This window comes from Chaetodon trifascialis, chromosome 21, assembly GCF_039877785.1.
Source record: "Chaetodon trifascialis isolate fChaTrf1 chromosome 21, fChaTrf1.hap1, whole genome shotgun sequence".
In the NCBI taxonomy this organism is placed as follows: domain Eukaryota; kingdom Metazoa; phylum Chordata; class Actinopteri; order Chaetodontiformes; family Chaetodontidae; genus Chaetodon; species Chaetodon trifascialis.
In genome coordinates, this window is record NC_092076.1 from 7740292 (window position 1) to 7758919 (window position 18628).

An 18628-nucleotide genomic window follows, 5' to 3' on the forward strand; every position below is an offset into this window, starting at 1 on the left:
ATTATAAAACTTTAACACAGGCTTTAGACTTTGAAAATTGTAGTATCTGAGCTTATACTTGTATCCAACAGCAGTGTTTTCTATGAATTAAAAATACATAAAACAAATGGAAACATGGCTGTTTTGAGACATTACGAACAATCATCTCATTCCATGTGAAATCATGGTGGCACTCACTAAATCTTGGTAAAGGGTTTGAAGGGCCCCAGACTCTGTCTACCTGCGTCATCCAACCCTCCTTTAAATCTTCAAATTGATCAGGCACACTATAATTACTGGCTCCAGTGGAATTACCGCCCTTTGAAGGAGGAGGGTTGCACTAATTTGAAGCCCTCTTTTTCCAGGCAGGTCTGATCCGGACTGATAATGGGGAGTTTTTCATCGAGCCCCTCGAAAAGGGCCAACAGGACGTGGAAGTGAAGGGGCGTGTCCACGTGGTCTACCGCAGGTCAGCCATCAAACGGGAAACGGGCCAGCGGAGGGAGGACCTCCACAATGAAGGTAGGCGAGGAGAAGCAGCGTGATGTCAGTGGAAACATAAAGCACTGTGTGTGTTGTGTGTGTGTTTCACTGTGTGTGAGTACATGGGTGTGCATGTGAGTCAGTGCAGAAGTGCCCTGGAGATTCATAACAGCAAGTACTATAAGATAGTACATCATACAGTATACAGCATAAATGAATAAACAGACGGGAGCTCAGCTGCATTTAAAGCACCAGTTGCTTTGCATGCTTATCCCACTTATTACCACTCATATGTACTTTACAATATCGTACACAGGAGTTGATGGAAACCAAAAAAAAAGAGCTAAAAGAAGAGTGAATGTTGGACACAACATGCTAACGTTGCTCCATGTGTGCTAGTTGTGTGAATCGGCAAACGTTCGCAAGATGACCTTACTTAATAATCGTAATAAACTTTGTCTCAACACAAAACAGCAGTATGAACAGTGAAATGACTGGAAACCAGTGGCTGGAAAAATCTGTACAAATCTAAACCTGAAACACCTTGTAGCCTTTTGTAAGGTCCTTTAAACTCTGCATCTTTCAAACCCCCTATCACTGCTCTGCATTTATTAGGCTCAAAGGCAGAGGCAGTGCTTCCTAATCCAGCTGGTAAAGAGAGGAATGCTTGGCTTCAGCGGTCACACTGGGGACCGGGGAGGGTGGGGGAGTCGGTGAGGTCGGGGGAGGGGCGGGGTGACCTTTCCTTCGCAGTCAAATGACCCAACTCCATCGTGAATTCCTGTTCTATTCCTTCCTTTGCTACAACAATAGCTTGAGCATCTGGTGGACGACTCTCACTGCGCTCACTAGCTCTCTCCATTTCCCTGTGTCTGTAGCTGTAAAACTGTTGTGTGGCTCTTTTCATTTTGCTCCTCAGCCTTCTTGCGTATTCATCCTCAGGATCAATCAAGCCCCGATTCACATTTTCCAAGCCCGCTATTTTTCCGTTTTCGTTCATTGCATTTTGTTCATTTTTATCTTTACGGTCTGCGTTCTTCTATGAAATGATGCAGCTGTCTGACGTTGGACGTTGTCGGAACATTGCTGCCATTTTTACCTTTTCCATTACTGTTTCTCTACCTGTGTGAGAAATAGCTCCAATCATCAACTCACTTGAGCAAGACGTCATTTACAGAGGAAAGCATCGGTGTTTCATTTTCGTGACCATGTTCTTGCACTCGACTGATTGAAAGCTTTTGTCCCTCAGGATCAACAACGTACCAAATAAGCCTTGAAACAGGTGAAGGGGCTTTTTCTGCAACAGCGAACAGACTTGAAAATTATGCTTGAACTGAAATAACATTTTGCTCTGTCACTCTCAATTAATGTCCCTGTTTATGATTTATTTCTGTCTGGTATATAAAAATATGTGGTCCTAATTAAAAGCAGCTTTGGAAGCAGTTATCTTGTTAACTGCTCATTAAAGATTGTCTAGTTTTTGCAGTTGTTGAACCCATTTTCTCTGCCACAGCTGCTGCCAACAACTTGTCATCTGTTATGCATTTATCTGTTATTTATCCATCCATCCATCCATCCATCCATCCATCCATCCATCCATCCATCCATCCATCCATCCATTTTCTATAACGCCTATCCCTTTCGGGGTTGCAGGGGGGCAAGAGGCGGGGTACACCCTGGACCGGGCAACACACAAGACAGACAACCATTCACACTCACACTCACACCTAAGGACAATTTAGAGTCACCAATTAACCTAATGAGCATGTTTTTGGTCTGTGGGAGGAAGCCGGAGTGCCCGGAGAGAACCCACGCATGCACGGGAAGAACATGCAAACTTCAATCGAACCGGCAACCTTCTTGCTGTGAGGCACGCGCACTACCTGCTGCGCCACCGTGCAGCCTCTGTTATTCATATTTATTTCAAATAAACTGTGTCTGGAGCAACTTGTTTGAATGTTTTTCGCAAAATACCTCATCCAGTGGATTTTCTGGTATGCATAAGATAATGGGAATCACTGCCGTCGTCGACAAAAGGTTGTAATAATTCAGAGCTTTGAGCGAAACATGCCATGGGTGTTTGAAGGTGGTGGTTTCTGCCAGACATGTCATCTGTGTCAACACATTCTGCAATTACATTTGAGAGTGCTCTTACCTCCTTCACAGAGATCATGTATTGACTTGTTTTTTGATTGTTTATTTAGCAGAACATCTGAATGTTGTTTTTGATTTCTGTGACATTTGGCAGAAAGATGAGGCATGATGTTTTCAATAATCTGCTGAAAGTAATTGGTGCATGTATCTCATAATTATCATTGTGCGCATCTTCATGCAGATCCAGATGCAGATTAAAAGTGGCCACAAAAATACGTTTTCTATCGTTGTGCTGTCTTGGCAGTGACACACTCTGAGTCCTTTCTATTTATTGCCTCTGTGGTGTTTGTCCCACAGGATAACAATTCAATTTTCAGTTTATCAAGAATAGCCTCTGTGGGAACTCTGACATACATGGGTAGTGGATAGAAATGTCACACATACAGAAAACAGCTGAAGTGCTTTATTATTTTGTTTGGGATTGGTGTAACTCAGAAGGGATTTACGCTCTGAATGCATGTTATAGATGGGTGGAATGTGAGGCAGAGAGGAAATACGCTTGTGACTTGGCAGGCCAGCAGTTTATGAGTGTAAGTGGAGGGCTTTGATGAGACATCGAGAGTCCGCAGGCCTGTCCGTAATCCCCAAGGAGTCCTCCTGAGCATCCCGACTTTTTTTTCTGACACAGAAGCTGAAATAAGAGAAGAAACAGCATGCATGCATCAAATTCCCGCACTCCATTCATTGACTTGTTTATGCGCTGGCCATGTTTTGCAGTGGCAGACTTCGGGATCGCGAAGCTCCCTGCGGCTCTGGACCTCGTCGAACATAAACTGTCCGAGTCCGAGCGCAAGAGGAGGCACGCCAAGAAAGACGACTACAACATCGAGGTGCTGCTGGCTGTGGACGACTCGGTGGTGCGCTTCCACGGCAAGGAGCACGTGCAGAATTATGTTCTCACGCTCATGAACATAGTAAGTCTGCTGTGGTTGCTGAGAAAAATGTTCTCACCACCTGCTGCTCATTCATGCAAAGTCTGAACACGAAATATCCAGGGCTGCAACTAACCGTTACTTTCATTATTGATTAATGTGCCGATTATTTTCTTCATTTATTGACAAATCATTCAGTCATGAATGTCATGAAACTGTTTTTTAAATGTCAATCAATAGTCAAGTCAAAGGCAGTGAAATTGCTCGGTCCAAGATCATTATTGTATGAGGCAAAGAAAATCAACAGTTAGCAATAAGAGACTTGAATTTGTGAAATTGGGCGTTTTTTCATGAAACAATGACTCTGTCAATATCGTTGTCTGTCACTTATCCTTGCAGCTCTAGAAATATCCTTTGCTGACATGAAAATGCTGCTCCGACTGGTGATCTTTTCATGCTTTCATCTACCTGTGGAGTTATTTTTTCCTCCTTGCCCTCTCTATTATCAGACCTTGCCACACTTCTCCCCAAACCCCCACTTTTTCTAGCTGTTTATGGATTACGATGAGGTAGAGGGGAGAAACTCTCAGCTCATTCATTACGGGTTCCACCAGCTCCTACCACCATAATCTACTTACTGGGCCCAAATCCCCCAAGTCAGATTTTCACAGGGTGCTGGTTTCACTCTGTAACAGTTACCATTTGGACCCTGCATGGTGGTCTGATTAGCTGCACTAGGCCAATTAGAAAGTTGAGTTGGAGTTGTGCGGGGCAGTCATGGAAACCAGCACCCGAAGCCCGCCCGCACTGCCAAGCTCTGCTTATGTGGAATGATGTGTTTATTTAATTAGGATATTATATTCAGGTTCCATCCCCAAATGTCTCTGGCAGAGAGATGGGTCTGATTTTTAATGACCTTGCTTGATGATACTGTGAATTCGCCGCGGGAGCGTGCTCTGTAATTTGTGCATCCTCGGTGTGTAGTGCTCTCTTTCCGCACTTACAAGTGCTTCAAATCATTGGCAGGAGAGGTGAATTTGAGGACGTCCTTCAGGATGAAATTGATTGAGCTATCAAGGTAAATCAAGTACGTTCCTTCTCAATAGTCATATATTCCCCTTCATGCTAAGTATCATCTGACAGGAGAAATGTGCAATTTCCAGGAAGAAAAGCGCAGTTCAAACAAATGAGGGTCTAAAGTCTTTAGTTCCACTCGTAAGCCATAGTGAGCTCTGCCCACTCAAATCCCTCTGAATCCCTGCTCCGTGGCTGCAGAATGCGTAGTACCACCTGGAGAAACTCTCCCTGAGGGATTGATTACTGGACATCCTGTCTGCGCGAAGCCAAGGTGACTGCTGAGGTGCCTGCCGCACAATGGCCGTGTTGTTTGAGCACGGACCAGGTTTTGTCCACGTCGATGTGATGCTGTACACAAGCCAGGGACACCTAGCGCCTGTAGCCCACAGCTGCTACTCTCGTTTTCAGCCACAACAGTCCGACTCCAGCCCCTCCTCCTGGCTTTGTAATTATCCCAGTAGACGTGGGGTTGGCCCCTCCCTCGGCGGGACTCACCAAAATGTTTTGACCTGAGTCCTGTCAGGAAAAATATGCATCTTCAGTGCTTACAAAAGTCGTCATGGAACTTTTGTGATGCTATTTTTTGACGGTGTCCTCATTCTTCAGCAGCTCCTCTGTCCTGGGTCCAACATAAACACATGTATATAGGTCAGTATAGACCAGTCAAGGAATTTGAGCTCGTAACAAAACTGGGAGAACTTGGGGTCACTCGTGTGTTCTTTACAGCATTTATTGGCCTGAATAGGCTTCTGTGAATGGAATATTTGCTTAAATGCCTTGGGTGTAACCCTGCATCTCAGAGCAAATTTGGACTGAAGCCAAGATGGCCTTTCTGCTGTGACTTTTGTTCTGCGCGGTCATAATTTCTACCCAAAGAAAGCGAAGTGACACACACTTGTTGGTGTTTCAGCAAAGAATAGCACTCTGTTATTTTGTTTGCCACATCTGAACCGCCTGGGCATTTGTGTCTTTTGTGACGCTGCACAAGAACAGATACTGAAAGAGCCTGGAAGAGGGCACGTGATGCCTCTGGTTTTGACATTGGACAACACCCAATTCTAAATTTGAAATTAGCCGCTCGATCTTCAGCTCTCATATCCCTTCTTAAATCATGAAAACAAAGAGCGGAGATTTCATAAAAGGTCGGTTAAAATGGAGAGAGAAGCTTGAGCTGCCGAGCGTGTGAGTTATCTGTTTGTTGTAAAGTAATTCTTGTAGGATTTCTTCTGTCTGTGCTTTCATCATTAGCAGCTGGAGAGATTAAAGCTTATATGAGCAGGAGGTATTTCTGTGCATTACAGCTGTTCAGTGCCTCCGCTGTAGCATTAACGATAACATCAGACTTCACTTCAGGGCTCTGGTGAATTACACAGCGTCTAGCGACACCATTTGTTCGATGGCCTTTGGTGGATCAGTGTTGCATGCAGACCTGAGATGCAATCAGAAAAGAGAAAAGTGACACGGTCAGTTTTCAGTTTACACCAGCATTGTAAAGCACTGGAAAAACATTTTTGTAGCTCTTTGCAGCGTGTAAGTAAGCCTTTCTTTCTTTCTTTCTTTCTTTCTTTCTTTCTTTCTTTCTTTCTTTCTTTCTTTCTTTCTTTCTTTCTTTCTTTCTTTCTTCTCACAACCAAGTGCTTCACAAACACACATAAACATGAAATAAAATGGGTTTATCCCAGATTGTAAAAGTTATTATAAAATAACTGTTGACTTTGCACTAAGGAGGAGCTTGTTCATGGTTTATATAATGTTTTCTCCCCAGATGTAAATATTTTTGTGCAGACGTTTATCTGAATAGATTAGAGGAGAAGGAGCTCAAACATGTTCTATCTTGGAGGTACAGAGAGAAAGAGTCTCCTGTTTTTAGCGTTAACCCTAGCCTTGTTGCTTCAGAATGGAGAGATCAATTAGATAACGGGACTCGTTGAGGTTAACAAAGCGGAAAGTCTGTTGATCAATTTGAAGCATCTTTGCGTGGGCTCATATGAAGACGGGAGATAGAAAGAAATCCTCCACAGTCTGACGCTGGTGATGGTGGGGTAAAGGTGCATCCTGGTAGAAAGTGTGGTGATTCATGAAGTGTTCCTAAACCCATGTATTTAATCTCCTGTATCCAATCATGTGTTCACAAAGCGGTGAACGTCGCTCCATCCTCGCTTGTGAATGACTGAGTCTTTCCAGGATGCCCCTTTCAGACCCAATCACCTGTTACTAATGAACCTGTTTACCTGTGGAATGATCCCAACAGGTGTTTTTGGAGCATTCCACAACTTTCCCAGTCTTTAGTTGCTCCTGTCCCAACCTGGTTTGCGAACATGTTGCTGCAGCAAATTCAAAATCAGCATATATTGAAGAAATTCAATGAAGCTGGCGAGGTCAAACATTGAAAATACGATTCATTCTGCTATAATTTCTGATCTAATGAGGGCCTTTTAGCTGCATCCTCGGCTTGGTGCTAGTGTGTCTGAAGTAAGGCCAAGGCAATTTAAAGTAGTTGCCCGTACACCCACCCGTTAACTCAAGTAAATTGGCATCATCAGGGTATCGAGGGCTGTGGTCAAACCCCGTGATATTACAATGGTGTCAGAACCACACTCACAAGGGTGACTTGTGACTGGCAGTGGAGCGGTTTCAGCACAGCTTGTTAAAGGTACGCTCCCTTCAACTGTTCTAACAGTTGCATGGCAACTGTCTTTTTGACAAATTATGAAGCTAAGGGTAATTTCAAGATAGGTTCAAGTGCTGGTTTTCTAAAGGACCAATGTGCACGATTTCTATTTGCACAGTGTGGCAGAAATACAGTATAATACTGTAGTGTAGTGCTTTCATTAGTGTATAATCACCTGGAAATAAGAATTGCTGTGTTTTTGTTACCTTAGAATGAGCTCTTTATTTCTCCTGAGGGAGTGGGTCCTCTTCACAGAGTCCGCCGTGTTGCACCACCATGTTTCCACTGTAGCCCAGAGCAGACAAACCAAAAACCGACTCTAGAGAGCTCCTTTCATTAGTCTCATGTTTTCTTCAGATAACAAGATAAATTAACCCGTTATCACAAGAAAACAAAAGCCTTGTTATTTCAAGAGAGCATAATAATTAACTTATGAACTGGAGATAACAGCATACGAAACAAAAGATAAATAAATTGGAAGAACGGCTGAGCTGATATGAGTGCGTTCATTCTCAATTAAAGCCTTAACAGAAATATAATATTGCACAAAAGTTGATGGTGCTAAATTATGCACAGCATGAATTATTTCCCCGGCTCATCAAATAACACATCAAGTTAAATTTTATGATTGTGTCACCTCCAGTGTCAACCCACATGCCTTAAAACTTGGTAAACATGTGTTTCCTCTCAGGAACAAGTTCACACTTCGCGTTGAGAAATGTGAGGCTGCTTTGTGAAGCTGAACGACTCCATGTTTACCGATCGAGTCACACAGTTTTTCTTAATTACATCCCATAATCAACATGCCCCAACCAAATGGCTTCGTGATTTATGGAAAAAGAAATATTCACCTCTTATTTTCCTCTGAACTTTATGTATCATCCGCAAAGTGAAGCAGTTGATTGACTTTATGGGGCCCCGGAGGAGTGCCGACATGTAGCGACCATTTGATGGAAATAAAACACACTCAAGTGGAAATTGGTTATGGGATTTGAATGGAGTCCTGGCTTGGCCGTGGGTTAAGCATCTACATACCACAGTGTTATTATGAAGGCAAATAGCAGTCATTTCTGGGTCAGGCTTTTTGGCCATTTACATAACATAACAACTGGTTTTACTGGACGGTTGCCAGCGTCTTAACAACATATTTCATCATGATTCCAAGCTTGTTGTAGGAGATGAAAAAACCCCGTGGGTTTTAGATAAGGCAGATTCATTTCAACAGAGAGGTGAATTAACTAGCACTCAGCAACACAAACAACAACAAGCGGCATTTTATTCTTCGTAAAAGCTGCAAGCGAGTGCAGGCGCTGGTCCCACAGCATGGGCAGTGCCTTCTTCTCTCTGCCCACAGAGGGAAAGCTGCGTCCACCAAAGCTATGACCTTTAATTCTTCTCTGTGCCTTTGGTTATCCAGAGAAGCCGGTGTGGTAAACAACAGCTCGCTGGGTGAAGTTTGATAATGTCCCTCGAAAGATTTTGGAGAACAAAGCTTCAGTTTTTATTCCGTTCCTTTTGATGCCAGTCAAGACTCTTTGCTTTGTAGCCGCCATAATTATCATCTTTAGTACTTTTCAGTACGTACTTACTGTTAAACACCCATTAATTACTCAGTTTTACATCCTTTGGAAACTCAAGCAATTAGAGTTGAACCCAAGATCCTCTCTTACTGCTTTGTAATTGTCAGTTGGAAATCCGGCCCACGCCGTCCTTGTGTATTTATCTTGTGCTGAAGCACTTTATTTTTCTCCCCACAGACTTTGACTCCCCACAGGCTGTGACAGTTTACCTGTATTAAGGTTCTGCATAAAGGACAGCTGTGTGCTTCACTGTGTTACTGGCCTGCACATGCTCTGCAGGCTCGATAGCGTCAGTCCTTCACGTCTTCATTTTCCTTTCAGGTTGATGAAATTTACCATGATGAATCTTTGGGAACCAACATCAACATTGTCCTTGTCCGCATGATAATGGTCGGGTACCGACAGGTGAGCTATGTCACAGATTGTTATTAGTTTGGATTGTTATTATTATGCTGAAATATATATTCAAAGGTAATGACATTTGGTGCAGGACTGTGTTTGAAACCAGATGTTTATGCATATAAATGTGTCTCTGTTGATTCATAACTCGACGCTGATTTTACACCTATGTATATATGTATGTATATACGGTGGCTCGTATTAAGATTTAATAACGTTACACCCCAACCAAACAAAAGGTTCAGATGTTGATGACAATTCATGACTTAAAATCAGTCAAAGAAAAAAATAATACTGTGCAAAAGTACATTAAAAACATGCATTTCTTATAGTTTCAAAGGATTTAAAGAGTTACATAAGAAGATCAATACAACTCTCTCTGCAATTAATATGTATCTGTAGCCAGCAGGAAGTTAGCTTAGCTTAGCATACAGACTGAAAACAAGGGGAAGCAGCTAGCTTGGCTCCAGTGTTCATGCAGGTTTTTAAATCTCTGGATTACATTCATTTCTGCAGTAATCTGACTTTTTTAGCGTCATGCATATGAGAAACCTGTTTTCTATTATTGGGGGAGGGGATGAGAGAAACCTGAGCTGCAGCTTATCCTGGAGAACGATGATTTCTTGGCTATGTATGTATGTAATTAGGTTTCTACTTAGCTTGTTACATAATGCATGAGGGAAACTTGAGACAGGAAAAGATTCACTTTGACAGCAGAGCAGCTGGATTAACAGAAGATGAAATCTGCTGTTCACAATAATTTTAACTAACACTCTCTACAAGCTTAAATAAAGGTGCCACCACTGAATATTTGAGTATTTGGAAGACTCACTGCAGAGCCTGTTCTCTAAAACAGTATTTTCTAACACTTCTACAGTTGAAATAATTTGCCAATTAAGGTCGAGAGTGGGGGAAAAGTCTTATATCTGACTTACTGCATGTATACAGGGATTACAGTAACCAAGATACCACAGGTACCGATGACCTCATTCCTGTGAGTTACCTAGGTTCCTGTGTGCATGATAACACCTTGACTGATTTTATTATAGTGGCCAAGAAACCCCAAACCTCCCTCCTAAGTATTGGGTGCTATTAAGTGACCAGAGGTGATGCTAAAAACCTTTTAAACTCAGTGCCAAAGAGGTTTTTCTACAAGTTAAACAGCTTTAACTAATTAAGTTTAGAAGCACACAGTAGTTCATTTCGGTGATTGATGATAACACCGTTCAGTACTTCATACTGCACGTTAGCTCAGTCAGCAGGGACAGTTGTTGTTCTGATTATATAACAGTGTTATTTGCTGTCATCACGTGTCCATCCATGCTTAAATTCCTGTTAATTGACATACCTGATTGATTCTGCTTGGAGACTGCGCATTGTGCTTTTGGTTTAACCTCTCTGGTTGCCAAAGCAGTAAGATTCTGTTTAAACAGCACCAATTAGATGAGCTCCAACACGTCGAATGTGTCACCGTCCGTGTGTGTAGGACACATTCGGAGAAGAAAGACAACGCGTACTGCCAGTTCCTGTGGTTGTTTCGTTTGTAGTGGCCTCTCACACTCTGTGTGTGACCACTGTTGTTGTCAATCACAGCGCTATTTCATCCTCGACTGAGTTTTGCTGATGAGTTGGACAGATTCTTATAACACAGAAGACTAAACAGAAGAATTTCAATTTAATATTTGTTATGCCATTTCAGTTTCCAACAATAGTTTCTACTTAGAAATCGTCTTTCTGCAGCTGTAATTCAGCTGTGACGCTACATGCACGCACGGGCGCACACACACATACAAACAAACACAGGCGGTTTTTATGTTCACAATGCAGATCCGGTCTTCTTGGAGGCACATTGAGTAGAGGAAAACAAGATCTGCTCTCTATGTCTTATAGGATTTTAATTCACATACACACATATTTCCATTAAGTTCAATTCAAAATGAAATTTGGATGTAATTTCACTTAGGGTGCTTCCTATTAGCAGTATTACAACGTCCTTCAGGCACCTTAACTATTGAAGAAATGGCAGTTTAAAAATCCTCTGAATTAAAAACAATTAATTATTGTATAATGACTGTAAATAGTCATTTGACATCCAAGTGAAATAGATGATTACTAATAAAACAGTAATAGTAGTAATAGTAACTTTAATTGAGTTTGAAAACTTAACATAAAAAGGGCACCTGTTCAAGCCAGATAAGTGTTCACACTCTCTAAAGTTTATACACTGAATATATATATATATAAAAGCTACATTTCTAAACTTTCAGTCAAACTTATACCTAGAATCTCCAGGTTTGCCATGACTTTTTTTAACAATGAAACACTTACGGTTTGTGGGCCCCCATCGCCTCAGCTTTTTTCTGTCTGATCTTTTGTCACAGTCACGATTACGGGAGCAGGACTGCAGCCTTGGGCTGTGCTGACATTCCCATTTTGCAACTTTCCCACAGAATATTAATCTAAAAGTTACCTTGTTTTGTGATTTCTGAAGCGAAAGTGCTGTAATGGTGAGTTTTTCCTTCTCCTTAGCCAGAGCAAGGGAAGTGTTAAGGTGAGCAATTCTATTTCTATTCATGGTCTGAGTGGTAAAAGCCTCCACCCGCTCTTTGTGTTTCTGCAGTCTATAAGCCTGATCGAGCGTGGCAACCCATCCCGCAGCCTGGAGCAGGTGTGTCGATGGGCCAACACGCAACAGCGCCGCGACCCCGACCACGCTGAGTACCACGACCACTCCATCTTCCTCACAAGGCAAGATTTTGGTCCCGCAGGTATGCAAGGTACTGTATTTTTCTCGATCGAGGCCTGTGCAGACTGAGTGCTGATATCTGCTTCCATTCACAAAGGGGTTGGCTTCAAGTCTTGCCCAGGTAAGGTCGATGGAAACTTAAAAGTGGAGGCTGCGGCTGAGGTCGTGAATCCAATTCTGCCCACGGAGACCTCACAGGGACATAATTACTGAGTAGCTTTCCAAAACCTTGCTGACTTGACATTGACGCCACCCTGGATATGAAAAATTGAGCTTGATATTGTTGAGGAGGGTTTTTTGGCATGTAGAGAAAAAACAGAGTTTGTCATTCATGAAAACTAACTGTTGTTTTTTAGTCTTGTAAAGTTCAGTATGACTTTGTCCTCACTCACAAATAATGAGTAGATAATTCTCAACCCTAATATCACATGTATGCAGTCATTAGCAGGAGTACCATACATGTCAGTTTAGCGTTTGTGTCATGCTGTATTTCTTCTTTTCAGCCCTTCAAAACAAAATTTGAAGTGAGCAGCCTAACCGCCAGAGAACCTGGGCCCAGAATCAACAAACATCCTCTGTGCTCAAGTTCAATATCTTGCAGTGACCTGTGTGTATTTTCAACTTTTAAAGCACAAGTGTCATGTTCAGAGGACGACCCGAGGCTACCTGGTTTGCTTGTCACACCTCCAGATGTTGCCATAGCTGCTGTTTTGTTGTGTTCATAACATGCCCGGTTTCTATGGCACCTTGTTCTGTGTTGGGCTGTATCGGGTGCCGTGTCTCGGGGTCACGAGCAGACATCGCACTCCCTTGTCAAAATTTAGCTGTGAGATGGCAGATTCTGTATTTAAATAGAAGAAAATCCACTCAGTTCATGGAGTAGCTGCAGAGCAATTGGAAATTAAACAGCTGTATGAATCACAAATGAGCTCAGCTGATTATCAGTTTCAAATTCACTGCGATGAAATCCTGCAAATGATTTTAAGTGTTGTAATCTGCTCTCCTGACTGATTTCCTATCCAGTTTGTTCGATGTTTGAGTTTATCGACCAGTCGACGGAGACCACCCCTCTCCTCACTCGTGACACCAGCGGTAGAGAAACTGATTTTTGACCCAAGCTGCTGCTGCTGCTGCACCTTTTCGCTTCAATGTGCAAAGCTCCCGATGGCCTCTTCATGGGAATGTGATCTGCATTCTCCTGAATTCCCTTTTATCTGCCTTTCAGATAAAGGGTCAGCTTCCACCGCTGCTTTCACGTTTTGCCATTGCTCCCACAGCATTAATTGTGTCCATTTTGCTGTCATTTATGAAGAGAACCATCAACCATCTAGATCAAAATCTGGCCTTAAGAAAGTGTCATAATCATACTGTAGCCAAAAAAAAAAAATCACTGCTATGACTGAAATAACTTTCTGCAGATGTTTCTGTTTCAACACCACCAACATAAGCTGATATACTGTACATGCTTTTTAAGAGTCTTTATCACCGGCTGTCTGTCTGCTGCATTTTCTGCTTTTTACCTGCATGCCAAAAAGGTCTTCTGATATTCAGAAAGCATGAAATTACCTGAAAGCTGACAAAAGAAGGTCGGAAACCAGAGTGCTTCTGAACCAAACCAATTGCGCTAAGCTAAATTGCTGCACACCTCTTGATCGAGATATGTTTCATGTTTGTGCTTTGCTTAAAAGTTTGGTGTACTGTGTAAAACGTTGTTATGCTGGGCAGATGTCTGCTGGGTAAAGATGACTGGCTTTCAGGCTTGCTGTTCACTTCATGATTTTTTTCTGTATATTGAAGAGATGTTCATGTACAAGCTGCCATGCAGGAGTCTCAGGCTGAAACTCTATAATGTCAGCAGTCCATTAGTGTTAATCAAGATATAAGAAGATGCTTTTAAAGCAGGCGTGGGGAACCCATGAGAGAAGCCCATGAGACAGCCATGTTTTTCACTGATAAAAGCAAATAACATAAATTAGCAGACCAACACATCTGTACGATTCGTTGATATCATGGTGACTTCAAGAGAAATGCACAAATTAATAAAAGTAAAAGGCAAGGTAGTGTGCCCAAGTTGGTATGCGGGGACAAGCTTGCGGTGATGAAAAAAGCCAATCTCGAGTCGTTTCAGCTCGAAAACCTGCTGCACTGGATGAGCTGCAAGAACAAATGCTCTCGGATAAAGTTAACAGAGTTTGGATGCCCAACAAGCAGCTTTCACAGACCACAAAAACAGTGTTACACAGGCACGTTTTATAGTAATTGAGCTAATAGATAAGAAGCTGAAACCTCATTCACAGGGAGAATTTGTGAAGGTGTGCCTTGTTGCAGCGGCGGAGCTTCTAGCACCGGACAAACTAAAATTGTTTCAAGGTGTCAGTTTGTCGTAACGACTCGGTTCTGCTCAAGACTCAAAACTGGCTGAGAGTACCATCATCATCATCATCATCATCATCATCATCATCATCATCATCATCATCATCATCACTACAATCTGACTGACGCCTCGCTAAAGAGACACAGTTCAAGCCATTGCGCTAGACACCTGTTTTAAGGTGTTTTACTACTCACATAAAGGCTTCAATTTTCTAATTTGGCACGTCCATGGCTAGGTACATTTTACAGTGGCTGAATGCATCTGGTTGTGAATGCGCTGACAATGCATTTACCTCCAGTGAACGTTTATTGGGTACATGATGTTACTTTCATGTAGTTATTCATCGCCGACATTTCCCCTCCCTTCCCGTCACCTTGATGGTTTGTCTTTATTATTTTGAGTGTGGTATTGCCTGAACGCATACTGCTTCTGATCAAAGGCAGTACATATATATATAGATATAGATATATATAGATATAGATACATGGGTTTTTCATTAAAGACGTTGAAAGTGATGATCAGCCATGTCTGACAATCAGGGGTGCACCAAGATTGAAACCTTCACGGTGACTGCAGTCACATCACATAATGTCAAATCAAGAGATCATTTTCCACCTCAGTCATCAGCGCTGTATGAGAATTTTGTGACCTTCATTCTGGTACTTGATCATTAGGGCTGTGTGGTCTTTTCTGTTGCCCAGGTTACGCTCCAGTGACGGGGATGTGCCACCCACTGCGGAGCTGCACTCTGAACCATGAGGACGGCTTCTCCTCCGCCTTTGTGGTTGCTCATGAAACCGGCCATGTGTGAGTAATAACATGACGATGAAAGCACCAGCAGAGTCTCACAGAATCTTGCTGCATCCAATTAAGCCGATAGTTTTGCACAGTAACTGTAGTCTGCAATTAAAGGCAGAGCGCTTTAACAGGACTGTTGTCTCAATGAAACAAAGCATATGGTTGCCTCAGCATGTGCGTGCAGGACGATAAGCTTATTCAGCTCTGTTGTTGGAAAAACAACTGACTAAATAAATCTCTCACTGCCACATACATTTGTATAAATACCACAGATTAGCATGTGTGCGTCATTATTTACAGAAACCACATGTACTAAAATATATTGATGTGTCATGTACACACATATACACACAGTGTCCACTTTTTTAGATACATCTGTACAGTCTAAGGCAATCCAATACAACTGTTGACCATAAAGTCCACTTTTAGGATGTGTATAACATTCAGTTTTTCTTGGCACTGTTGTAGAATTGCATTATCGTCTGAGGTGTTTCTAATATTCTGCCTCCTCACGTATGTAAATGGGAAGAACAAAAAAAGGAAACCTCTCAATATAATGTAGTTCAGTTCAACTGAACCCCGTTTAATATAAAAAAAACAATAAACATGTAATTTACACATTTCTGTCTAAAACTTAACATTGTGAGCTTCGTAAAGACGGGCGTTGAGGCAGAGCTCTTCTATTAGTATAGAAAAAATAGATATTTGATTTAAAAAATCCACATTTTTTTAAACTTTCCCTGCAAAAAAAATCCCTGCAATTTTACTTCTAAAAGCATTGAAGTATTAGCGGTAAACAAAAGTAGAAGGCATTATTAGGAAATGTGTCTGAAGCATCAAATTTTACTGTAGGTTTGTTGAGAATGTATAAAGCTCGTAATGTGGTTTAGAGGTGCTGGTAGGCTCACTTTGTTTCCATTTTAATGCTAAGATAAGCTAACTGGCTGCTGGCAATAGCTTCACATTCAAAGTAAAGACATCTGTGTCTTACAGTAAAGTTCATAAGTGAATATATGTAGTTACCATCCACCTCCATCCAGCTCTATGGCTCATTATTTAAGGTTAGTTTCGCAACAGGCTGCATCCCCTCTCTCTGGGAACTTGTCGATCTTCCATCTGACTCATTAGCTGCTTCTGCCTGTGGCCATGTGTTATCACGTATAACCGCTGGTCCATTTCACACAGGCTTCATCTCGCCTAACGGGGCTCTAAAGGCTTATGTAGAAACGTCTGCGACCTGTGCCCCCGCTGCGGCACGAACATCGAAAAACCTCACAGACAGACTTGATTGGCAGTCGCGATGCACAAAAGAACAGAGGAAGAGGTCACCGACCTCTTCATCTGCTAACAGTGGAAATGGGGCAGACGCCTTGCTCTGCCTGTTGCTGCTCAGAGACCTGGTCAACAAGCATGACTGATTGAATGCATCACTTTCACCAAACTGGACGAAACCAACGCTGCAATGGCGCTTATGGTTCAATGCTTTTACAGCGCAGCCAGGCCTCCAGCACTGCTTATTTCCCCCAGGCTGACTGACTGAGACACACAGTCAAAACACATGAGTGCATCTCTGTAAACGGGCCTTGAAATTGTCCAAAACTTGTCAGCTATATGACAAAAATGATGGCTGTGCAGGATTTAAAGAATTCTATGAATGGTGTTTTTTAAAAAACAAAAAGTTGAACATTGATTTTGAGGACCTATGCATTGGGGCATTGCTAGAATCAAGAAAATCCTTTATACAAATACCAGACTGATATGGTGAAGATATTGGCGCATTGCTTCACATTAATATATTCTTCAGTAAGTGATATAATGTATGCGCACAGCTAAAACTTTGGAAGTTTTACCAAGGAATCTCATTTGCTTATTCATCCAGAAACCTCAATCAGCATACAGAGTCAGACGCTGATCCGAGAAAAGTTGGATGTTGAAATGCTGTGCTGTGTTTTCATTTTTTACAGTTATTATTCCATCGGCCTATCGAGGTGTCAGGTGTGAAGCAAATAGTTCTAACTTCTAAACTTCTAAATGCTGATTTATTCCCAGCAGGCACAGGAAGTTGTGACAGACTGAGCCGCTCGGAGTTTGATGTGCGCGTCATGCTTTATACCAGAAACACACCTTGCTCGCAGTGCATTTTAGCACATCTGCATTATTAGATATTAATTTAAAATGATTTCCTGCCATGGTTTGCACTCCATGGCTTGATATATATCACAAAACATCTCATGTTTTTAAAAGCTCCATTCTTGGTTGCAGCTTGGTGGGAATCAGTTTGTTTAATTAGACCAAAGTCAGCACCCCTGAATCAGACCCTACTTAATTTTCAAACTGATAAAATCCGCTTTGTCATACATGCATCGAAGCAGCCCGGTGTGTCTCCTCATAGCAGTCATTCTTGGTTGAAACCAGACATGACCAGCTGGGTCCTGTCTGTCTCCTCGTGTCTGCGTGGGTTTCCTCTGGGAGCTCTGCCTTTCTCAGTCCAAACACATGCAGGTCAGGTGAAATGAAGCCGAATTCCCAGTAGGTGTGAATATGTTCTTCCACAGGTTTTACTGTGGCTCTGTGCTAGACTGGCAACTGTCAATTCTCTGCCTCTTGCTCAAACCTTCCTTGACCTTAAACAGGATAAGGGAGAATAGAAGTTGATATATTATAGTAATGATGCTGTCCACAACAGAAGGAATTCCCCCTTAGTACAAAAGTTAAAAAGCCTTCATTGTCATGGTTGCATTGCACACAGAGAACAGAATACTATAAGAACAGGCCTCAGCAAACAAGTCATCACTCACTGAATGAGCACTGTGATAGATGACAGTATGAAACGTGTATTGATTTTCTTGAATTGGAATTCCTCTCAGCTGCACTGAATATTTTTGACATCTTTGCGCTTGTTCTTTTGATTTTCCAACTTACTTTGCTACGCTCTCACGGCTCTAGTTTTTAGCCACAGCATGCAGCTGTTTACAGGCGAAAAGCTCTTAAGTCCCACAATATGCCATCTGTCCCACTCCGAACTGACACAGTTAACTGTTTGCTGGCTTTGAAAATGTCTTAATAGCAAATAGCTTGGCTTCCATAGGAAAATGCCTATTTGCCACAATTCAACCACCTGTATTGATAAATGTAATAAGGCCGATCTTCATCTTACATAAAAACCTTTAGCCAAGGCTCACATCCCCACAAAACAGCAGAAAAGCAGAGATTTATTATGTTAATACTGTTTTGCTGTCACCTCCAAAAGGCCACTGCAGAGGTTCATACCCCGTTAAAGAACTCCAACAAGACAAGGAAATTAAATGAAAGAAAAAAAACATATTTATTCATCATGCAATTATTTTTGAAGGCTCATTGAGTTGTCTAGCTGGCAGGCGGCAGGTTCCTCCCTAATAATTAATTCCCGAACCATCACTGAATATCTGTGTATAGGGCTTGAAGTGCTGTTTAGATTTAACCTTGTATGTTGTCGGATCCCCCTGGTATGAGGCA

The 18628-nt window shown here is 42.1% G+C and overlaps 1 protein-coding gene across 1 annotated transcript in view; it reads left to right on the forward strand.

Moving 5' to 3' along the window:
- The window catches only part of LOC139350039 (A disintegrin and metalloproteinase with thrombospondin motifs 14), a 42840-nt gene that overhangs the window by 11848 nt on the left and 12364 nt on the right, over positions 1 to 18628 (forward strand). The window contains exons 3-7 of the mRNA XM_070991130.1: positions 345 to 501; positions 3334 to 3530; positions 9138 to 9221; positions 11836 to 11992; positions 15037 to 15142. Coding sequence (XP_070847231.1) covers positions 345 to 501; positions 3334 to 3530; positions 9138 to 9221; positions 11836 to 11992; positions 15037 to 15142 — 701 coding nt within the window. The remainder of the gene's footprint in view (positions 1 to 344; positions 502 to 3333; positions 3531 to 9137; positions 9222 to 11835; positions 11993 to 15036; positions 15143 to 18628) is intronic.